The sequence below is a fragment of the Lipophrys pholis genome (assembly GCF_963383615.2).
Source record: "Lipophrys pholis genome assembly, chromosome: 14".
Classification (NCBI taxonomy): domain Eukaryota; kingdom Metazoa; phylum Chordata; class Actinopteri; order Blenniiformes; family Blenniidae; genus Lipophrys; species Lipophrys pholis.
Genome location: NC_137633.1, coordinates 19,289,271 through 19,309,338, shown reverse-complemented (window position 1 = coordinate 19,309,338; position 20,068 = coordinate 19,289,271). Strand labels below are relative to the sequence as shown.

Genomic DNA, 20,068 nt, shown 5'->3' with positions numbered 1-20,068 from the left:
TTGATTCTTTAGGCAGCAGAGGGAAGATGTTGATCTGCCTCATGATTAGAAGAAGAAGGAGCTTGGTGAAAGAACAAACCCCAAACTGTATTTATTCCTTTGCAAAACAATCCCCAGTCACAATATACACCGTACAGTTAGAGGAGCTTGTCGTCATTTGGTCGTCTTGAATCAAGATTAGCGTTCATTATTGCATTGTGATTTATGTGCAGGCAAAAAAATTAAAATAAAACAGAGCTTGTTTAAAGTGCATTTTCAGGTATGACAGTGTTCATCGCCAGGCGGAGAAGCCGTGTTTTTCTTTCACCACCCAGATGTTGTCGATCACTTGGCCGTCCTGGAAAACGGAGAGTAAGTCTCTGTCAGTGTGTCCTTCGGTGCCTGAAGAGCTTGTGCACGTGTGTTTCCACTCACCTGGTCGTCGGAGACCTGCTCCACGTAGAGGTGGGTGGCGTTGACCACGTGCATGCGGCTGTAGCCGTAGTCGGTGCTGCGGAGAGCGCTCCACGCTTTGGGGTCGGGATTGAATCGGTCGGTCCGCTCCCTGCAGCCCTGCGGAGGATTAGCCGGGAGCCTTTTAGCAATGTGCTACATGCCTTTTTCTCCAACTCTGTCCGCAAAGCCCTGTTTGACATTTACAACTGCGGTCGTGCCTCGGTGCGAGTCTGGCAGCGCTCTGATACGCTGATGAGTAATTCCCTTGTGGCTGGATGACAAAGCGTCCCCTGCCCCCGCTCGCCGCCACATCAGAAAACACTTAACCAGACCGACAGCTGGCGCTAAACTCATGCGGCGGGCCAGCTGCCGCACAGGCTGCACCGTGCACAATACCTAACAGTGTTTTCTTCTTGTTGATTTCACTGTCAACTCATGCTTCAAAACTCCGCCGTGACAAAGTGATGGCAAAGTACTTACAGCAGAGCCGGTGATGATGTGCACCGGGGCCTTGGGGTTCACGTAAGGCTTCTCCACGCTCCCGTTGTACACCTATAAAGAGAGAAGCATAACAAGTACGGCCCTCTGATGGGAGGAAAATGTAGTGAATTAAAATCCCAGACGCTGACCTTGTCGCCGTAGACGGGCCAGAGTCTCTCGTACGTGTGTTCATGTGCCCACAACTCCACGTCCACGCCTGGGAACGACATGTGATGACAGCGTGCGACCGTTCAAAGACTGCTGCAGTGTCGTCTAATGTTTTATCTAATCTGATGAACAACCACAGCTCCAACTTACAGTTTAAGTAATTATGAGCAACGAACTGAAGTCTGACGAATGTAATACAGAGAAAAACTTGAATATGAGCAGCTGGATTGTGAGCCAAACCGGAGGCCTGCATTTTTAATAAAGGATGTTTGGATTCCTCTGTTCGATGTGACTGCAAGGACATTAGCCGGGCCTGAGTGTGCAAATTTGTGATCTTAAGCACACATTAGCAGCACACAGCTGGTTGTCGAATATGGAGCATACCATAGCGGTAAAATAGATCCTCGAGACCCGGAGCTGGTGGTTTGGTGTCGTTCCGCCCCAGCCGGACCTGGGAAACAGCACAGATGAAAAATTACAGCGCGAAGCGGTATTGCGATCCAAAAACACTACCTGCTATGTGAAACACTACCTGGGGTAAAAATCCACAATGGCCATGCCAGCCTCACACTACGCGGTGCCAAGTGCTGAGACGAGCAAGTCCCGGTGGAAAGTATTCAGTCCAAATTACAGTGATTACGGCAGCATGCCCCGCTCAGCGGGCCTATGGGTTGTGATGTGGACTGGACGTTCTGCAACATGCGCGACGTGTCTGCTCCCGGAGGCAAATTAAGTGTCAGGCAACACAGCGAAAATAAATCCTACAAATGGCTGCGTGTGATAAAATAAAACCATTAACAATACAGATGAGCTGTTCTTTACATAACCGAGGCACTTAATACCGGCTCCTTGAATTCTCAGAATCTAATAAAAATCACGTCACATTAGCTTTAAAGCTAATGACACGTCTGGACCACAGCGAGACCATTACAAGAGGAATGTCCACTGTTAAGGACTCTTCCCCATCGCTGAGACTGTAAACATTAGTATTGGAATTTAGGCCCTGTTTACACAACGTTTCAAGAGGAAATACATCGTTTTGACGTTTTTTGTTGCAGAAAAGTTTCATGTTTACACAGGAACCTTTTGAAAATGATGACTGTTATACTGAAACAACAGAAACACTGATAATTGTGTAGTTGGCATGCCAGGCCACTAGTCGGTGCTGTTGTTTGTTGTTACATGTGACCAGAGAACAATGTGCTATAAACATTAACAGCTGGAACCTGGACATTTGTATGGATAGACGACCAAGTAGGATTGTTATTATACTGACTGTCAACTATAAAACTACCAAGTCCCAGAAGAATATGAACTATTCACTACAGCCATGGTGCACATGTGCAGTCGCAGTGTATTCCCCCATTTCCAAGGAGATTTCAAAAATGTGCATCTTCCCTCGTTTCCATGGAGACAAGTCGAAGCGTTTACAAAATGTTGCGCTTACACGGAGACTGAGTCAGAGCCTTGTCAAAAAGTTTTGTTTTCACTTGAAATGGCTGTCGTGTGAACAAGACCTTAGATTTGCAGACGTACGTAGGAGTCAAACTTAGTGCAGTCGTCCTGGTCGTCGTCGGAGCAGTACATCGGCCTGTGTCCCATGGTGATGATCCAGGGACGCGCCGCTCTGTTCTCAGGCCTGTTGGCCTCCTATAAAAGGCATCACAAGTAACTCTTGAAAAAGCGAAGTCAGTGAAAATCAGATGAAATTACTTTGATAAGTAACATGGCGAGTGAAAGAGGGGGAGGTAAAGAGGAGTTGAAGGAGAGCAGATGGTGCTGTGGTAGTTCACCTCCAGATCTCTCTTCAGCCACTCGTACTGCTTGAAGAGGAGCTCCAGTCCAAACTCGAGATAGAAATAAACCTCGGTGGAGAGGGAGATGATGTGCGCTGACCCCAGGTTCCAGCTGCACACACACATCGTTAAAATGACGCACGGCTTCGACCCAGTGGAGGACGCATGCTGAAAGTCCTCCGATGAGCAAGAATGGGCCTCACCGTGAAGAAAATACTCCCGACTATGGCTTTGTTGCAGTGAGATGCAGTAAATGTTCCCTGAACCGGACTGTGACTGCTTACATGTTCCTCGGGCCGGCTCGGTGGAAAAGTGTGTGTGCTGTGCATGAGTGGTGTATGTTATGCAGTTATGAAGTGAATACTTTCCAGTGGCAGTCAATTACTTGTGATCTCTGCCTCCTCCAACTATGCATATGAGGGGCTCCGAGCCAGCACGGGGGGGGGGGGGGGGGGGGGGGGGGTGAGGGGGTGGGGAGCTGGACTGGCGGAACGATGTATTATCTTACTGTCTGTGAGAGGGACTGCTGTAGTGGGCAATGAGTCACACAGTCAAATGTGTGGCGCCTTTGTGCGGCCTCCGTCACTGAGATAGGCCGCGGCGAGCCCACATTACAGAAAGGAAGCTCTGCTGACTCTTACTGCTCGTTAATGCGCACTGAAATACAGCGGGAGGCTGCAAACACGTTCATACGATACTTCACATGGGGCCTGGGTTGGAGAGGAAATGGTTTGGCCTCGCCAGTGCTGTGGCACACAGTTAACATCCAGCCTTCTTCTATCCGCTGCACCAAATGGAGAATGTCTCACCTGTACCACAGGCTCTCCGTCTGGCCCGGCATGCTGAAGCGATTCCTGTAGTTGGAGAAGTTGCTGTGAAAAGATGAGTTGGACGGATTATACTCTTTTTGTTTGGGGACAGAATAGTGACGAATGTGTGAAAATATGTCCAAGAACAGAACCAAAACTGCATGTTATGTACTGTGTATACTAGAAAAGACAGATAACCATAACAAAACACTTAGATGGAGGAAGTGGAGATCTGCAGTTCCTGACAGTATTTACATCCAACAACAAGGGAAGATGAGAAGGAAATGGCAGAACAGGCAGTTCAGTATATTAGAAGTTGCTCTGTTGAATCTAACACCTAATTTGAAAAACCTGCAAAGGAGTGTAGTGATCAGGTAAAATCTCAAGATTTAGTTGTGTTCAAAAGGAAAAGCGATTCATTTATGAGGTGCGTTTCTTCAGGTGCAAAGTATTCTGATGGGCACGATTCTGCCAGAAAGAGGGAAACAGAACAATTACAGTCAATGTGCATGTGGACATTCCGCCATCTTAGATATTGTCACTTGGTCCGGAGTTGGTATGAAGCCCAGCAGGGTCAGGCAGACCAAGCACCCACCCAAAGGACCGTGCTTTGCACACCACCTCCCCATAACAGGGTCGTAAAACACGTTTTACTTCAGGGGCCACATACGGTCTCATTTCATCTTGAGTGGGCCGAAACTGTAAAAAAGTGCCCGAATAACCTTTAGATTTAAAGTTTTTCTTTGTTGTGGTGCAGAGTATATGGGATGAAAATGTCCACATTTTCACAATTACAGAAAATGACAGAAAAATCCATGTTTTCTTTGAAATTTTTACTATTTGCTTGGTGGTTTGGCCGGATTGGAGACTGTGTTTGAATCCCCTACCATAGAAGCACTGCTAGTCCATTTTTTTTTTTTAGTTTGGAACACTCTGCAGTTTTCTATGTTTGTGGTACTTACACGAGAGATTGAAATACTGCGCTCTAATTAAAATATACAGTAGAAAATCCCACTTTCTCTAAAATATGATGAAGCAGTAGTTCCCTAAAATAAATGCATTTGTAGTAGATCATCGAACAAAAACAACCATGGTGGGGACATCTGCTTCCAGCCGGCCCTGGATATTTAAAGAAATCATACACGCTGTTACATTAAGGCTATTGGTGGCCGTCCTGCTAAATTAAAGGCTGTGCAGAAACATGGATGTGGCCGACGCGACATCACCCAGTATAGTCTGTGATGTGATATTCTGAAGCGTGGAATCATGGTCAGTCGCCGGAGCCAGATCGTCAGCATCTGGGGCGACGTGGGGGAGCTGACATGTAAGAACGACCTCGGCTGAGTGCGTCAATGAAGAAAAAACACGCCTCGAAATACACCCTTCTTAAAAACGAGACGTTCTGCCTCAAAAGCTCTTGAATCGCAGACGTAGCGGCCGTTGGAGGAATCACTTGTTTGAGGTGCTTTTTATTAATCCAGATGTAACAGGACGGTTGAAGCGGCCCGTCCACATCAGTCCATTTCACCAAGTGACAAACCTTCAAACAATCCTAATGGAAAACGAAGAGCGCACCAATATTTACATTAAACCAAGACTCCCTCTACACACAAAAGGGAAAATCCTTCCATGGAAAGCGCTTCCAGACTCTAATCTGCCAGTCTGTTCACGGTTTTGAGTTTCAGTATGAAAGCAGGAAGCTCGTCTTCCCAACGGGCCGTTACCTGAGCGAGTATTGGTTTCTTACGGTATGGAAGAGAGGGTGAAGAAAAGGCAATAATCCTCGACAGCAGTGAGACAGTTCGGGCCTCTGTACTGACTGTTAATGTGGTGTCGAGGGGGAAGCTGGAAAACAGTGAGGTCAGAGGAGAAAGGTCAGCAAATAAAGACCCAAGAGGAAGAACACCTTTACTTATAAAGAGCAGCACTGAAACTAACTAAAGTGTTGACAGTTAAATTGTTCATTTCAAGGTGCAAATTCTTAAATGAATATTTATAGATATATTTTTCAAATTTCAGTCATACCTGGACAAATTTTTGAAGTTCTTGGGAGTGATTTATACCCTCAACCTGCCTCACAAGTCATTGATAGTAAAAGAGAGCCAGAAGTGGGGAGATGTGTCCCTGAACGAATCAGTTATGATCAGAATTTGACAGCCGGGCTTTGATCAGGCGCGGGTTAAGAAAGTCTCAAATCACAGGATCATAGCACCATCTGGTGGACGGGGAGGGTGACAGCAGGGTACGGATACATTCGGGTGAAGCAGTGTGGTCAAGTAGGAGGTAATTCTATCATCACCACACTTTGTGGTTAAGTGTGTGCCAGTCTGACTTTTTTCTGTCCTCAACCATAATGTGTACAATCTGATTAAGGTCACGTATGATGAGCTTATATTTCTTCCCTTTTATTTGCTCTGTGGGAGTCTAAAGAAACACAAGCCTTTCCCCTGCCTATCTCCATGTGTCCAGATAGAAATCTGGAGGTTGTCAAGCTCAATGTGACATTCCTGACTCCTTAAACTATCCTAACAGGTCCGTCCTGTCCTCGGCAGAGCTTCTCTTTAATCATGTGATGAGCTGAAACCGAGCAGAAGGACAAATTAAAGCAACACGTCGTCCTCGGGGAGCCTGACACAGACTCCGAGATGGTAAATGTTTCCCTCAAAGACACCTCTGATTGGGGCCTTAAGCATCTTCTGTGGCCCCGCTGTTCTCATCCTGCTGGAATGCTGACTGACAACTTTTGTGGTCAGCTCCGTTTCAATTTGCCTCGTACCCATTAGGTTTGAGGTTGGAAAAGAGAAAAGGAACAGAGAGGCACGGTGCGAGAGAGCAGGAAGAAAAGCAAGCAGCTGGGAATATTTGGATTCTGAGTAACACCACAGAACAAAACACTTCACTTAGGTAGAGGAGCGGGAGAGAGAAGCTGGGTTTCTGGTTATGTAATCCAGCAGGCTGGTTCCTGATATCGGAGTTCTGATGTCAAGACGCGGCGCCAAGAAAAAGAGACTACTGTTAGTGGCTCCTTAATGGAGACCAGGCAGCAGTCCTTTTACACATGTCCCCGCTGCAGCGGCGGCAAGTAAATATTATGCTGCAGGATCGGGCACCTCTAAATGTTTCAGCGTGCAAAACACAGATGTGCTGGGAAGCTAGGGAGACGTTTGCAGTAAATCCCCAAGAGAAAAACACGGCGAGGCTGCTGACAGTCTCTCGTTAGAAGCTGCACTAATGCATGTTATTGTGCTGTTTATCAGGAGGAAACACCACCTTTAATCACCTATTTGATACTTTTGCACAACATGCTGCAGCAAGTCCTTTCTATCAGAAGTTTTTTCCAGTTAAATCTAAATTCATTTGTTAATTTGCAATTTGTTAAGAGAAACTATAACAAGTTGAGGAATATCAAATCACATCAAAAATCAAAGCGGAATATTAATAATGGTGGAACAGTGGTTCGTGCTCTCGTGGGTCCAAGTATGACCCGAGGGCCTTTCTGTGTGGAGTTTGCATGTTCTGTCTTTGTGTGGGTTAATTGTCTGTCTCTGTGTGTTTGCCCGGTGACGCTTTCGTCTTAGAGCAGTGGTGTCAAACATGACGTCCAGTGAACACAACCGGCGTGCAAGAGCCTCCAAAGCACCGAGCAAAGTTTCATCACGCATACTCTGTGTCAGAACAAAGAAGTTTAAATTCAAAAGATTATTATAGCACTATTGTACCGGCCCGGCCCACTCAGGATAGAACTTTTCTGTATGTGGCCCCTGGACTGAAATGTATTTGACAAGCTAGAGAAAGAAGAGCTGGTCTCAGTCTGGGTAGATTTTTCTCGTTACACCCTCCTAATCTTTGAGTCCATAAGCACGCTGAAAGATTAACTGCTGACCCCTGTGATGTTGACCTGTCCACTGTTAATTCCGCCTTCAACCAGTTAAATCCAACGCATCATTTCCCTTGTGACTGAGCACAGCCAAAGCAACAGTTGCTCTACTTCAGTATACATTTTCAGTCGTCTTTCCACCACTGTGATTTACTGGGGGTTTCCCCAGCCGCTCGCCTTGTGCCGGCTGGAATACACTCCAGCCTCCCTACAACCCGACCCCGGGATGAAGCGGGTATCAGAGCTTGGACTACTCAGGGATCTGTCTTCAGCTTGTCTCTTCATCCTGGACTGAAATGTGAACAACATTCAGCGGCGATGAATTAAAAATGCACACGGCGTCCCAGCCACGGCGGGCCGCCGCTGGGAACTGAAAAACAGATATTGAGCTGATGAGTCCCAGTCAGATAAATGTTTGTTTTGGAGAGGGACGGCTTGTTTAGATGCCGGTGGTTCCTGATGCCGCTCCAGCCTTTCGGAGACTGAAATAGCTCCCATCTGTTCGAATGGTGCAGTGAAGTGAGTCCTCCACGGCGGAAAAAAGTGCGTCTGACAAGGCGAGCCCGTCTCACCAGGAAGAAATACGGCATGCACTGCTGTTTTGGACCAAAACCTATTAATTACACTCCTGCGTCTGTGACCGGGGTGGAATGTGATGCAAATGTAAAGAAAAAGAAAACACTGGCCTTCTTGCAGAGCAGAATACAGACAGAAGGCAGTCAGACGGCCTCCGCGTTGACTCACTGACTATGAATGTGAACTTTGAAGAAAACGATTGCTTCACTTCACTTCTTCACTCATCTGAGATCACTTAGGGATGAAGCTCGTGGACCAGAAGTGGCCCGCCTGAGCGTCCGAGCCGGCCAGAAAGTGTAATATTTGCAAAAAAAGATGAACTTTATTCTTAACAAAATCATCTTTTCCAACTTTCACTGGAGATTACCAGAGGTGGAAAGAGTCCAGGAAATTTGGAGTCAAGTACGACTCCTGTTACACCACTTAAACCAGGGATATCAAACACATTTTAGTTTAGGGGCCACAAGCAGCTCAATTCCATCTTCAGTGTGCTGGACTGGTAAAATAATGCCATGATAACCTTTAGTTTCTTTGTTGTGCTGCAGAGTACACATGATAAAAAAATGTCTATATTTTCACAGAAACAAACAATTACTGCAGAAAATTACTACAATCCCAACATAAAGACAATTTCAATGACGCAAAATACAGTCAGATGTCCCAGAAACTTGTATAGCTGCTGCATTATGGGTGTTTTTACAAACTCACTCTGACAGCGTGGCTTTGAGGCGAGTTCGATAGCAACGAGGTCGCCATCATGGCAGCATCACTAACATTTGAGCTCGGGTCTCAATGTTTTCTTTAAATTTCAATCACAAGGCTGCAGGTTCGACTCCCCCACCTCCCCCTGTCCACATGTTGAAGTGTCCTTGAGCAAGACACTGAATTGGAAGCAATTTATTCCAATGGATGGGCTGAGCGCCTTGCATGGCGGCAGGTTCCGTTGATGTGTGAATGTGTGTGTGAATGTGATTAACAGCCCATCCAGCCCGGAAAGTGCTCAAGCGGTGGAAAAGCGCAATATAAGTGAAATATATGTATACATACATATATTTTTTATCTAGTTATATATACGTAGCCTGTTCCTCTGTGTGTATCTATACTCTAACTATTTTGTGCAATGTGAAACTGTTGCTGCAATGATAATCTAATCTAATTCAATCTAATCTAATCTAATCAATCCAAAATCCATTTACCATTGGTAAGTTTTGTTTCGATTTGCTTTGGTGGTTTGGTTGAATTGGAGCTTCTCACCGACTAGTTTTGGCTCGTGGGCCTTATGTTTCACACCCTTAACATTGATTGCCATCAACAACGACGACAACAACACATAATTAAAAAAAATAAAATAAAAAAACCATACTGGGGGAGGTGTTCCACGTTCTTATTCCCTTTTTCTGTTGTTTTTTTTTTTTAGGCCCGTTGAGTCTGGGATTTGACCTTGAATGCGGTCCACGTCTGCCATTTTCGTTCAAAATCTCATTTTCTAGCTCTCGAGCAAAAAGTCAATTTTTCCATGGTGTCTTTTTCCTCAACAAGGTCCAGCCATTGTCTTGGTGTTGGGAATGATTGTACTTCAGGTGCTGTGGCACTGAAAAGACTCAAAGTCTCACCAACTTCTATAATGCAGTTTACGTGCATAAAATATCTACATTCAAACAATAAAGTTAAACACAACACTAACAAAATATAGCTTCTATTGGCTACAGAGAATAAATATTAATTCTAATAATTGAGGTATTCTGCAGTGAAGTATATTGTATAAACACTACTTCAGTATGAAAACCCAAATACGAGCTCCAAATGTTTTTTTGGGGACATTTCACTGTATGCATTACTACTGTAATCTGTAAACTGTATGACAGAGACATTTACTTGAGTTCCACCTACTATGCAGCTTCGTGGTTCCCCGGACAGGTCATGTAGGGTACGTAGGCCGCGATGGACTGGATCTGCCTCATGAACTCGTCTCCGATCCTGGCGTTGTCCTGGCGGAGACGTCGTTCAGCCGTTAAAGACGTGACGCAGAAAGGTTTTTTCCCCTCGCCGCATCCACGCTACGCATTTCTCTCCACCCGCTGACATCCAGCCAAATTAGTTTGAGAACTCGAACGGGTCGGCTGTCCAGAGCTTATTGAAATCAGAACTTGTTGCCTCGGAGGTCTAAACACACGGTTGTTACAGCACTCTGTGGTTTGCCGCGGCTGCAGTGGCTTGTACCTGATATACCCATTAATGACCTTTCATACTGAAATCCTAAAATCTGTTTTTATATTTCTAACACCAGCGAAGCCACAGGACTTGACAGGAAGCTGAAATAGCAGATTGGATAAATTTGGGGTTATTTATTTCTGCTCAGGCCTGCTGGTCGCATTAATAAAACTGCTCATATTTGAGAAAAAAAAAAAAAAGCCTTAAACTGCAAGAACTCATTCAAGGAAAATGATATTAGACAAGGTCGTATCCGCTAAATATCAAAGATGACAGCCGGGGAGGTTTAATATGCGCTAAATATGTTATTGGGACTTAAGAGTTGCGGCTTTGAATAACACCGCTCCCATTCATGGTCGACGTGACCCGGGCGCTCGTCTTTCACCACAGGCTCAGGGTATTTCACAGTGAGACTAATCATGAGCTGCATGTCTGAACCACAGCGGAGAGTCTGATAATAAACAGTGCGGCGCTGTGAGGAGAGGGGCAGACGAAGGTAACGCGGCTCATCTCGTCCGTCACTGTGGAGTCGGTGGACTATCAAGAAGACGTTTAAAGTATAAGGTACTGATGAAGGCGAAATACCTCGTGCATGTCGTAGGCAAAGTCTCCTGCAAAACAAACAAGAAAATCCCGAGATCAGAGCAAATCCGTTTAATGTCGGAGGAGAAATGTGGATATTCTTGCTGAAGAGTGTCGATTTCAAGTGTTTTCTTCACTGAAATCTTCAGATGTTATGTAAGAACGAGGCGCTTTGTCGTGAGATGGGGGACTGTCTTCATAGTCCAAGCTTCATACTCAACTATTCTCATCCCTCATCAGAGGTGACAAATAAAGTATTTGTACCGTAAGTACTTATATAAAAATAATTATCTGCATTTTCTCATCATGACATCCAACAGGCATTTTTTAATCTCTATGAGGAACATTATTTTCCCTGAAGATGCGAAAAGCGATGAATTAATCCTGTTTCTGTTTATAATCATAAAAATCGTTCCCAAATTAAAGGTTTTAAAAGGAATTCCTTGTGTTTCCATAAAGCTAAGCCGTGTTTTTACCCTTTTTCTTTTCGGAAAATAATCTAGTTTTTTACTCAAAACTGTGATGCAATTCAAAACACGATCCGTGTGATTACTCCTGATTAATTGAGAGTATCTGAATTCAGAATAGAATAGTTGTATTGCCAATATATGTCACATATAATAGAGTTACAGGTGCTGCTCCCTTTGTGCATGGATATAAAGAGTAAAAAAATGGCAAATTAATGGAAATACATAAATATAAAGTGTAAAAACATACGTCCCTTCGACCACGACAAGAAAGGTTCAAGATGCTTTAAAATAGGCATCGTGCTTCAATAAAGTGAAAACATTTTTTTATAAATTTTTACTTCCGTACTCGTCAGTAAATTTCAGATCCTGTTATATATTCGGTAAAGAAGTTGGAAAGATACTCTTGTCTTTTTTTTTTCTTCCCATGAGTATTACTTGTGGAAGTATTACTTCTGGCAGTACTTTTGACAACCTCATAATAATAACAAATGACTTATAGGAACACTGGATAAACGGAATCTGAGTAAAGCAAAAAGCCAGTTTACTAACCTTCAAAACACCAAATGTTTTGTGTTTTGTTGAGTCGTTTTTTTGGGACGCTTTTCGAAGGTCAAAGCCATTTTTAATATTTAATACAATCTGAAACTGCCGCACCTGTTATACATACATTACAGTAATAAAATGGTATTTTAGGTTTTTTGTTTTTTTTTAGATGTTTCTTTAATTTCCTGATATTTACTGTAAGTGAAATCTATACCATGATACCTACATGAATGACATGCCCACCGTTCATATACTAAAGCCAGTAAGTGTATTCTTTTATATTATATTACTATTACATAGTAATATTATATATTACATTATATTATTCATGTTTTATATCCAAATCTTTATATCCTTTTAAACAGGTCAATTTAATCAAATAGCAAAAACACTATTAAGTAATCTTTGAGTAGATTCTGTACAAAAAAAACAATAATAATTTGATTTGTTCTGTTTGAAGCAAACTAATATGTAGAAGTTACCTATGTGAAGGATGGCGTCGTACAGGCCCTGCTGAGTTTCCTTCTGCAGTCGAGCCAGAGACTGAGGGTTTTCATTGCCCAGATCGCCGTAGAGAGCGAAGCGTGGACTGAAACTGGAGCTGTCGTTCAGAGCGGTGAAGGAGAAGACATCGCTCCAGCCGTCATCGCTCCCGCAGTGGTAGACTAAACAAATAAATAAAAAATATGTAGACAGAGAAGAATTAAAGCTTTGATGAGCCGTTCGGTCAATAGGAGGCATGTCAAAGCTCCGCCCACCATAAGCAGCAGCAGGTTTGAGGTCTGTGAGTGTGACTCTGTGGATGAACATCTTCCTCTTTTCTTCTCCCGAGTCCACAAAAACAGTTGCGTCACCGCTGGCGCTCATCTCAAAGAGCGGCGCTCCGGCGAGGCCGTACTCCACCTCGCTCGCCGTCTCATTGAAGGTGGTCCAGGTCACTACCATGGAGCCTGGCACACCTGTGAAGAAAAAGCCCAATTACTGAAGATCTGATGTTAGATGGAGCTGACAGAACTACTGGTTTCACTTAGGGATGCCTTTCCAGGAGCCAGAGACAGTTATATAAAGAAGCTGAGTGTAGAAAAGCTGTGTGTTTGACCTCGCCGCTGGCGAGATAGAGCCATACGAACGCCGAGTTAGGCTCACGGCTGGCCAGGTACTTATTTCATCAAGACCTGGACTCATTAAATGACTACCACATGTTTCACCCTCACAAGGAATCCACTAAAGAGCATTTATGCTTTATGCTTGGCAGGTTCGGCGAGTGTCTGGTGCCTTTGAGCCGCATGACTTCTCGCCAGAGAACAGGAACCGTTTCAGTGTTCAAGGACATGTTGTTCAGCTCAGACAAACATCCCAAAAAACATCGCATTTTTGTCTTCGGCTAATTTAAGGTTCAAATCCCGACGCCCTCAAATCTGTGTGCTGCACAGGAGGGGCATCTGCTGTAAAGCTTGTACCAAATCAACCATGTGGCATTACGATGAGGCTACCTCAGAGTGGAGCAGCTGAAATACAATCGTCATCCTCGATGCATTTCTAACGTTATGGCCACTCTTTCGTTATAGAATTTTAAAAAAAGTACCCGTGGAGAGATTTTCCAAGTTTCAATTAAAGGTGCACAATATTCTCCGTGGCTGACTCTCACAAAACACAAATGCTCAGAAATCCTAGTTTCTACGGGCCTGCGGTAGAAACACTGCCACTCCTTCCTCCTCCCACACTCACAGCGGCAGCGACTCCTGATTATGAAGAGGAGGGCCTGATGAGGAGGAGGAGAGATCCACACAGTGAATTCCTATCAAATAATCAAGAACGTCAAGAATAGATCAAATCATATTGTTTATCATTACGTACTGTACTGTTTGCACTAATTTGACAAAGAAAATGCATATTCTCAAAACTCCTTTCACTCCCAATAAATGTTTACGTTGTATCTTCTCTTACTACTGACAGTATGAACACATACTTGCCTCCACACACTGGCTCCCTGCCTAATTGACCTTTTAAAGCTTCATTATTCTCTTGTCAACTGTTAAATGGCCTGGCTGGCCCATTGTGATATTCCTGACCTATTGACCTGGAATTTGCCCTACAGATCACTCTAATCGATGGTTCACACTGCTGATCACTGCCAGGTCACATTTAGTGACCCATTGTTGTTTATTAGCTGCTTCATTCAGGTTAACCACTTGGCAATATTGTTCATATTTTGAGCACTTTGTTTTTTTTTTAAAAATGTTTTACAGACAAAATCTTGTCTTTAATATAGATGCAGAATTAAACAGCTTTTAACGTGCAAATATGAACAAGCAGGTGTGCTTATCATTGTGACTATGTACATTTTATACAGTAACACACAGTTTTACTATGTCAAATATCCTCAACTTTTTTCTCCCGTCACACTTTTTTTACTCTGACAGTTGTTCTGGCCTTCTCTTCCCGTAGCACATCTTTCTCACTGCCGGGCAAAACATTAGCAAGGCAGCCCGTTTCAAGCATTTTTATTGTTTTTTTTTATATATTAATAATAATACATTATTTTTTACATATGTTGTCTTGTTTCATGTTTCAAAAAATAGATTATATGGCATTGTGGTATTGTTTGTCATCATGTGAAGAGTTCAGCATTCATTAAAGATTAAAATCTGGGAGAAAAATAAACTAAAATAAAACATTACTCCCTCCCTATTGTCCAGCATCTTGTTTCAAATGAAAAATGATCAGTTTCCCTCTGAAGTCCTCCAGTCGGTCATTAAGGGTGTATCGAATCCTCTCCTCATGTAAAGTGTCAGTTAATACTGTTGACCACGACTCTTTCTTCTTTCCAACAAAGGAGGCTATAGGACAGTAGATGGCGCTGTGTGCTCTTCAGGCTTACAGAGTCCACAGATGATTTCAATATAACCAAGAGTGGATCCTGGCTTAGTTTGGTCTTAAAAACATCTGTAAAAAGAGGCAAATTTTCTGTCCAAAAAAACCTTCAAGTGCAAAATGCATAACTGGACTAAATCTGCATTTGCTTGACTACATTTTTCACAAGTTGGTGATATTTCTGGAAAGATTTGATGCAACTTTGCTCTTGAGTATTACATCATATCCCATGTAGGATCCTGAACTAGATCAAGGAGTGTCTCGCTATCGGAGTGCAAATGTTGACATAATTCAGACTTTCCTTCCAGACGTCCTCTGTTATTTCCCTCCCTAGTTCTGTTTCCCTTTATGTTTTCCATATTCATTCAATGCTGCAGCATTTTAAAATGATCACCATGTCACCATTCTTTCTGCACATCTGGGTCAGTCTAGAGTCCGCAGATGACATTCAGCATCTTATTTCAGTGGCTTCCATACTGTTGTTATGCAAAACTCAGCATGAAGCTGAATTCTAGACCACAAATAAAATGTTTTTTCAAATCAATTTAATATGCAGTAAAAATGTACAAGCCATATGATCTGATCATGAGCTTGAAAAAAATTATATAGCAAACAGATAAAAAAAAAAAACATGTTTACCTGCATAGGAGAGATGAACCTGCTCTGGCTGCGTCCAAATAGGAGGAACACCGAGCACCAAAACTGGTGCGAGACTGAACAAGACACACGCAGCATGAACAGGCACCATTTTAACAGTGGACTGTGGGAAGAAAAATCCCTGTAGAAGGAGACACACACACACACACACACATACAGGAAATACAATACTTAAATCACATGATTCAGCTCTCATACAAAAATGTCACATGATGCAAAATAAATATACCTTTTCTTATCCAACCCTTTCGCCTCAGTGGCAGTTTACACAGTGCTGAGTTGCAAAAACACAGACCGCGATGGACTGTTTGTCTGCGGTGAGGAAGTCCACATCAGTTAACCTGCAGTCAAGCCGGGTGATGAAACTGCAGAAGGAGAAACAGTGGAGTCAGCGATATGTGCTGAAACAGATGAAGTGTCAGTAAAATGTTGTTTTCCTTGTGCATTCAGGGATGTATTGGAAACTGGATCCCCAAGCCACAGCTTGCCCCTGATCAATAACAGAGGTCGATATGCTTCATAGCACATGAAAACAAGATGATGCTCTTTTTAATTTGATATCAGCTGCATGAGCTGTGCTGAGTTTGGCTCACCTGACTGTTTGTGAGCATGACTGAGGAGTCTCACCACTTAGTAATGTGCATCATTAGGCTGTGGACCGTCGCTAGAGGGTGTACAGTGTTCCAAACGGATCGTGAATCGGATGAATGGGAGCTTTATTCTCTGACAAAGGGCGGTGGGTTAGATCTAACGTTAGCTCGCTGTCAGGCTCCTGGATGGACTAAAAAGGGACATTTTAACTCCTATTTCTGTTAGAGAACAAGACAAAGGTGAGTACCACAGGTGCACCATTGAGTAGGGCTGGTATATCGTCCAATGAGTGTTTTAACGCTTGAATATTCTGGTAAACTCATAGAAATATATCATTTGTCGCGTTAGCTTGGAATGCTCATATTAGCTGTTAGCTGGTTTACCCTTTATTATTCGTTAACAATAGCTAAGTGATCCCGAAGAATGTCACGCAACATATTTCGTCTTTGTGAAATATAGATAAAACATGCAGGTTCTACGCAGTCATACGCGCCTGCAGACGCAGAAGACTAAGCAATAATAGAAAAGAGTTATTTTAAAGACTCACAGTAAAGTGAAAGTTCAGCTGATCCGGGAGCGTTTCCGTATGACGTCATGGTCCAAAACAACAACACTGACCTAGAGGATCATGGGAAATGAAGTTTTTTTTAAAATGTGTTACTAATACGTGCCCTTATCTATAACAGAAACGTATTTATTGGGGATTGTACTGTTATATCTTTTTAAAATATAAAAAAAAAAAAACACCAGAAATACAAACAAAAAAAAACAAACTCTCCATTGAAATAAACTAAAACTAATTAAACTAAACTTTATTAATCCCCCCTTTTCTGCCTTGACCCATCCTATTTCTAGCTGCAGTAGAAAGCGAAGCCACATACATTAGGACACTCAGCAGCTAAAAGTCAAAGGTCATGCTCAAGGACCCACAGTAGAGACCTGTCTGCTGTGGGATTCAAACTTGTGAGCTTCCGATCCGAAGTCTGCTTTTTTAGCCTTTATGGCACCACTGCCTCATTTTTGAATGCCATAAAAACTATCAAATATAGTCATACATATTGAAACCAGAAAGCCTTTATTATCATTATACAAAGAACAACACAATTGTTCACAATTGCTCCTCTGACAGTGCAAATATAACAAAATGTAAAGAAATAAACAGTGCCTTATGTCTAAGAATAGTGCGATATTACAATAGGTTGACATATGTTTCACAGTAGATTTTTTGAGTTGTTTGTGACGTGCAGAATGTGTGTGAATCAGTCAGTCTGGAAATTTTGGGTGGTTATGGCGGCTCTGGCAAAGAAACACAGCCTGTTTGTTTTCAGTACACTTGCAGCCCCTGTCGTACCTGTTGTGGAAACCAGGATGTGAACTGTCGTTGATGTTTTGTGCTCACTGATGTGTAAATGTCCATCAGGGAGGGTGGAGGGCAGCCAAAAGTCTTTGCATAGAGAGAAAATTTTGTTTTATTTAAAAAATGATATCTCTCTAAAGACAATAATACACATAATCCTCCCAGAGGTAGCTGCGTCATTACACCTAGAATATTATCTGCACAACAAAAACAATAGCTGGAACAAAAACAACATAAAATATCTTCAATTGATCTATGATCAACATAATGCCTATTCTTTGTCAAAAATTTAATTACAACATAGTAACACTCTTTTTATAGTCTTACTGATACAGCTCGAACCGAATATCTCTCACTGTTTTTCAATATTATAACATGAACAATAAAAAAGCAGCCTCACAAGGACACTACATTAACGCACATTGTGTGGGAAGATTTGATGCGTTGTTCATTCCGTGAATCATTTCATTTTCAAAGGGACGATTTTAGCCTGTAGACTTGAGTCAGTGACTGGAAAACTAACGGATGAAATTGGCTTTATTAGAAGACCCTTTTGCCTCTGACAATATTCGCCGGTTTCTACACTTTCACAGCCAACTCATAAGATCCCACCGGTCTGTAGCCTCCTATTTCATGATGCCTTAAAGCACACGTGTCGAACTCCAGGCCTCGAGGGCCGCAGCCCTGCACGTTTTGCATGTCTCCCAGCTTCAACACAGCTGATTGCAATGAGCAGCTCGTTATCTGGCTTTGTGCTGAATGTGATGATGAACCATCAGGACATTCAGGGGAGGGAGACATTGAAAACGTGCAGGGCTGCGGCCCACGAGGATCTGAGTTTGACACCCCTGCCTTAAAGGAATTTAATCATGTTAATTAAGCTTTATTTTCTGACCGTCTTAAAAGAATTTGAGTTTGGGGAAAAAGTTAAAGTGATGATATAAACCCTTCATGCAAGTCCATCAGTGCGAGTGTGTGTGGGGTTTCTCAGACATATTTGACATTCAGAAGGGCTTAAGGCAATCATTAATGTATCCTTTGAACCAAACAATTACAAAATGTCCTCATATCACACCAATTGCAAAAGGTGCTACATCCCATTCGGCATCATTGTATGCAGACGACACACCAGTTTAAATGGCAGAAAAATGAAAAACAGAATTGTGAAGATTTTTGTTTTAGTGACTTTCAGTCAACTTCGTTTTGTTCTATCTAAGAAAATACATATTTTAGCATTACATGCAGATTAGATGTACCCTTTTTTTTTTTTTTTACTTATCTGTAATTCTCTATTTCCACAGATGCAATGGATTCCAACAGAGAAAGCTCAAATCTTGAAAATGACACACATGACGACGCAACACAGTTCAGAGTGACCTACGCTGAAGGCAGAAACGGGAAAGGGGTGAGCATTTTAAAACATGGTAACATACTGTATTATTACAAGCAAATCTCTTCACATTCTTTATGTTTTTTCCTATTGCAGGGGGGTCCTGATACAAATGAGGAGTTCAACAAAAAGCGGTGGGTTAGCAGCATGTTTTGGGGTTTAATTCAGCAGTTGTTTGAACGTTTCACTCTTTTGCAGGCATGCTAAGAACTCAGGAAGAGTGAAACGAGTCGTGTCTTGTAAGAGGAAAAGCCATCATCTGACCGCGGCCCGGAGGAAGCAACTCAGCTCCGGGAGAAGCTGCGACGCTGCAAACAAGGAAAATGAGACACAGGACGCACAGCGGGACATATTGAATATGGATCCCTGGGACTTCTCTTTAAGTTTTAATGAGAATGAAAAGTCCTGCAGAGCTGGCCCTGAACAGATCGACGACACGACACTCACTGAGGTCAGGCAGATTATCTCTGACAGAAGCTGTTGTGTTGCTTCATGAATTGATGTTTTTCTAAATGAATGTAATATTTTTCAGCTGTCAAGGGATCATGAGATGATGTCTCATGTGCTCTTTGGAAGAAACCTGAGACTGCGAGTGGCTTTAACACTGTGGCAGAGAAATGTCGGAGAGCTCTTAACATACTTTCTCAGGTATATATATCGAGAATATGCTTTCAAATGCAATTCAACAGAAGGTAAGACGTGGGCTTGGAGCTGCTTCCAGAGAAAATAAATAACTTAAAAACTTGAACCACATTAACACACCAACTCTCATGCTCTGCATGTTTAAAGTAATGCTCCACAGCAATTGGAGGTTGGATGCAGCCTCACTTTGCACAATGAGAAGCACACACACACACACACACACACACACACACACACACACACACACACACACACACACACACACACACACACGCACACATGAATCTTTGCATTTTAAATTGTGCTCTTTCTGGTGTCTTTGTGCAGAGTCCAAGACACTGGAGTGTTTGTTGATTTTCTCCCTCTGATAATCAAAAGGTGAGCTTTCGGTCAGCGTTACTAAGAATCTTAGCAACACCTATGACAAGTTAAAACAATTCAATGTGATTTCCTCTGCAGCATCGAGGAGCGGTCTCCCTCGATGACGATCGGCTGTTGCGTGGACTTTTTTCCTCTGGTTACAAAAGTCCTCAAGCATCCATATGAAGGGTGAGATTTGACACATGTTGCACATGGAAAATGCTGAAAAGTCAATGCAGGAGCAGAGCAT

General features: G+C 42.9%; 2 protein-coding genes across 5 annotated transcripts in view; one reads left to right on the top strand and one right to left on the bottom strand.

Moving 5' to 3' along the window:
• The window catches only part of LOC308120233 (KATNB1-like protein 1), a 46,596-nt gene that overhangs the window by 24,996 nt on the left and 1,532 nt on the right, over positions 1–20,068 (top strand). For 2 of the 3 annotated variants that reach the window (XM_080480709.1, XM_080480710.1), the window contains 6 exons: positions 18,728–18,831; positions 18,913–18,950; positions 19,015–19,267; positions 19,349–19,464; positions 19,786–19,836; positions 19,918–20,007. In XM_080480709.1, the coding sequence (XP_080336835.1) occupies positions 18,733–18,831; positions 18,913–18,950; positions 19,015–19,267; positions 19,349–19,464; positions 19,786–19,836; positions 19,918–20,007 (647 nt within the window). In that variant the 5' untranslated portion in view covers positions 18,728–18,732. Of the gene's footprint in view, positions 1–16,087; positions 16,309–18,727; positions 18,832–18,912; positions 18,951–19,014; positions 19,268–19,348; positions 19,465–19,785; positions 19,837–19,917; positions 20,008–20,068 lie in introns of those variants that run through there. The other variant, XM_080480708.1, reaches the window with a different exon arrangement.
• On the bottom strand, positions 67–16,678 carry acp7 (acid phosphatase 7, tartrate resistant (putative)). Of its 2 annotated transcripts, none has more exons than XM_080480706.1 (15): positions 16,617–16,678; positions 15,708–15,843; positions 15,461–15,599; positions 12,706–12,906; positions 12,430–12,612; positions 10,938–10,963; positions 10,032–10,129; positions 3,689–3,751; positions 2,877–2,991; positions 2,620–2,733; positions 1,468–1,534; positions 1,065–1,132; positions 916–987; positions 415–552; positions 67–337 (listed from the first exon to the last, which is right to left on the bottom strand). In XM_080480706.1, exons 3-15 carry the CDS (start codon positions 15,567–15,569, stop codon positions 272–274), a joined length of 1,320 nt encoding a protein of 439 aa, XP_080336832.1. In that variant the 5' UTR covers positions 15,570–15,599; positions 15,708–15,843; positions 16,617–16,678; the 3' UTR covers positions 67–271. The 2 variants fall into 2 exon arrangements, with proteins under 2 accessions (XP_080336832.1, XP_080336833.1); XM_080480707.1 differs by having other exon boundaries at positions 16,072–16,642.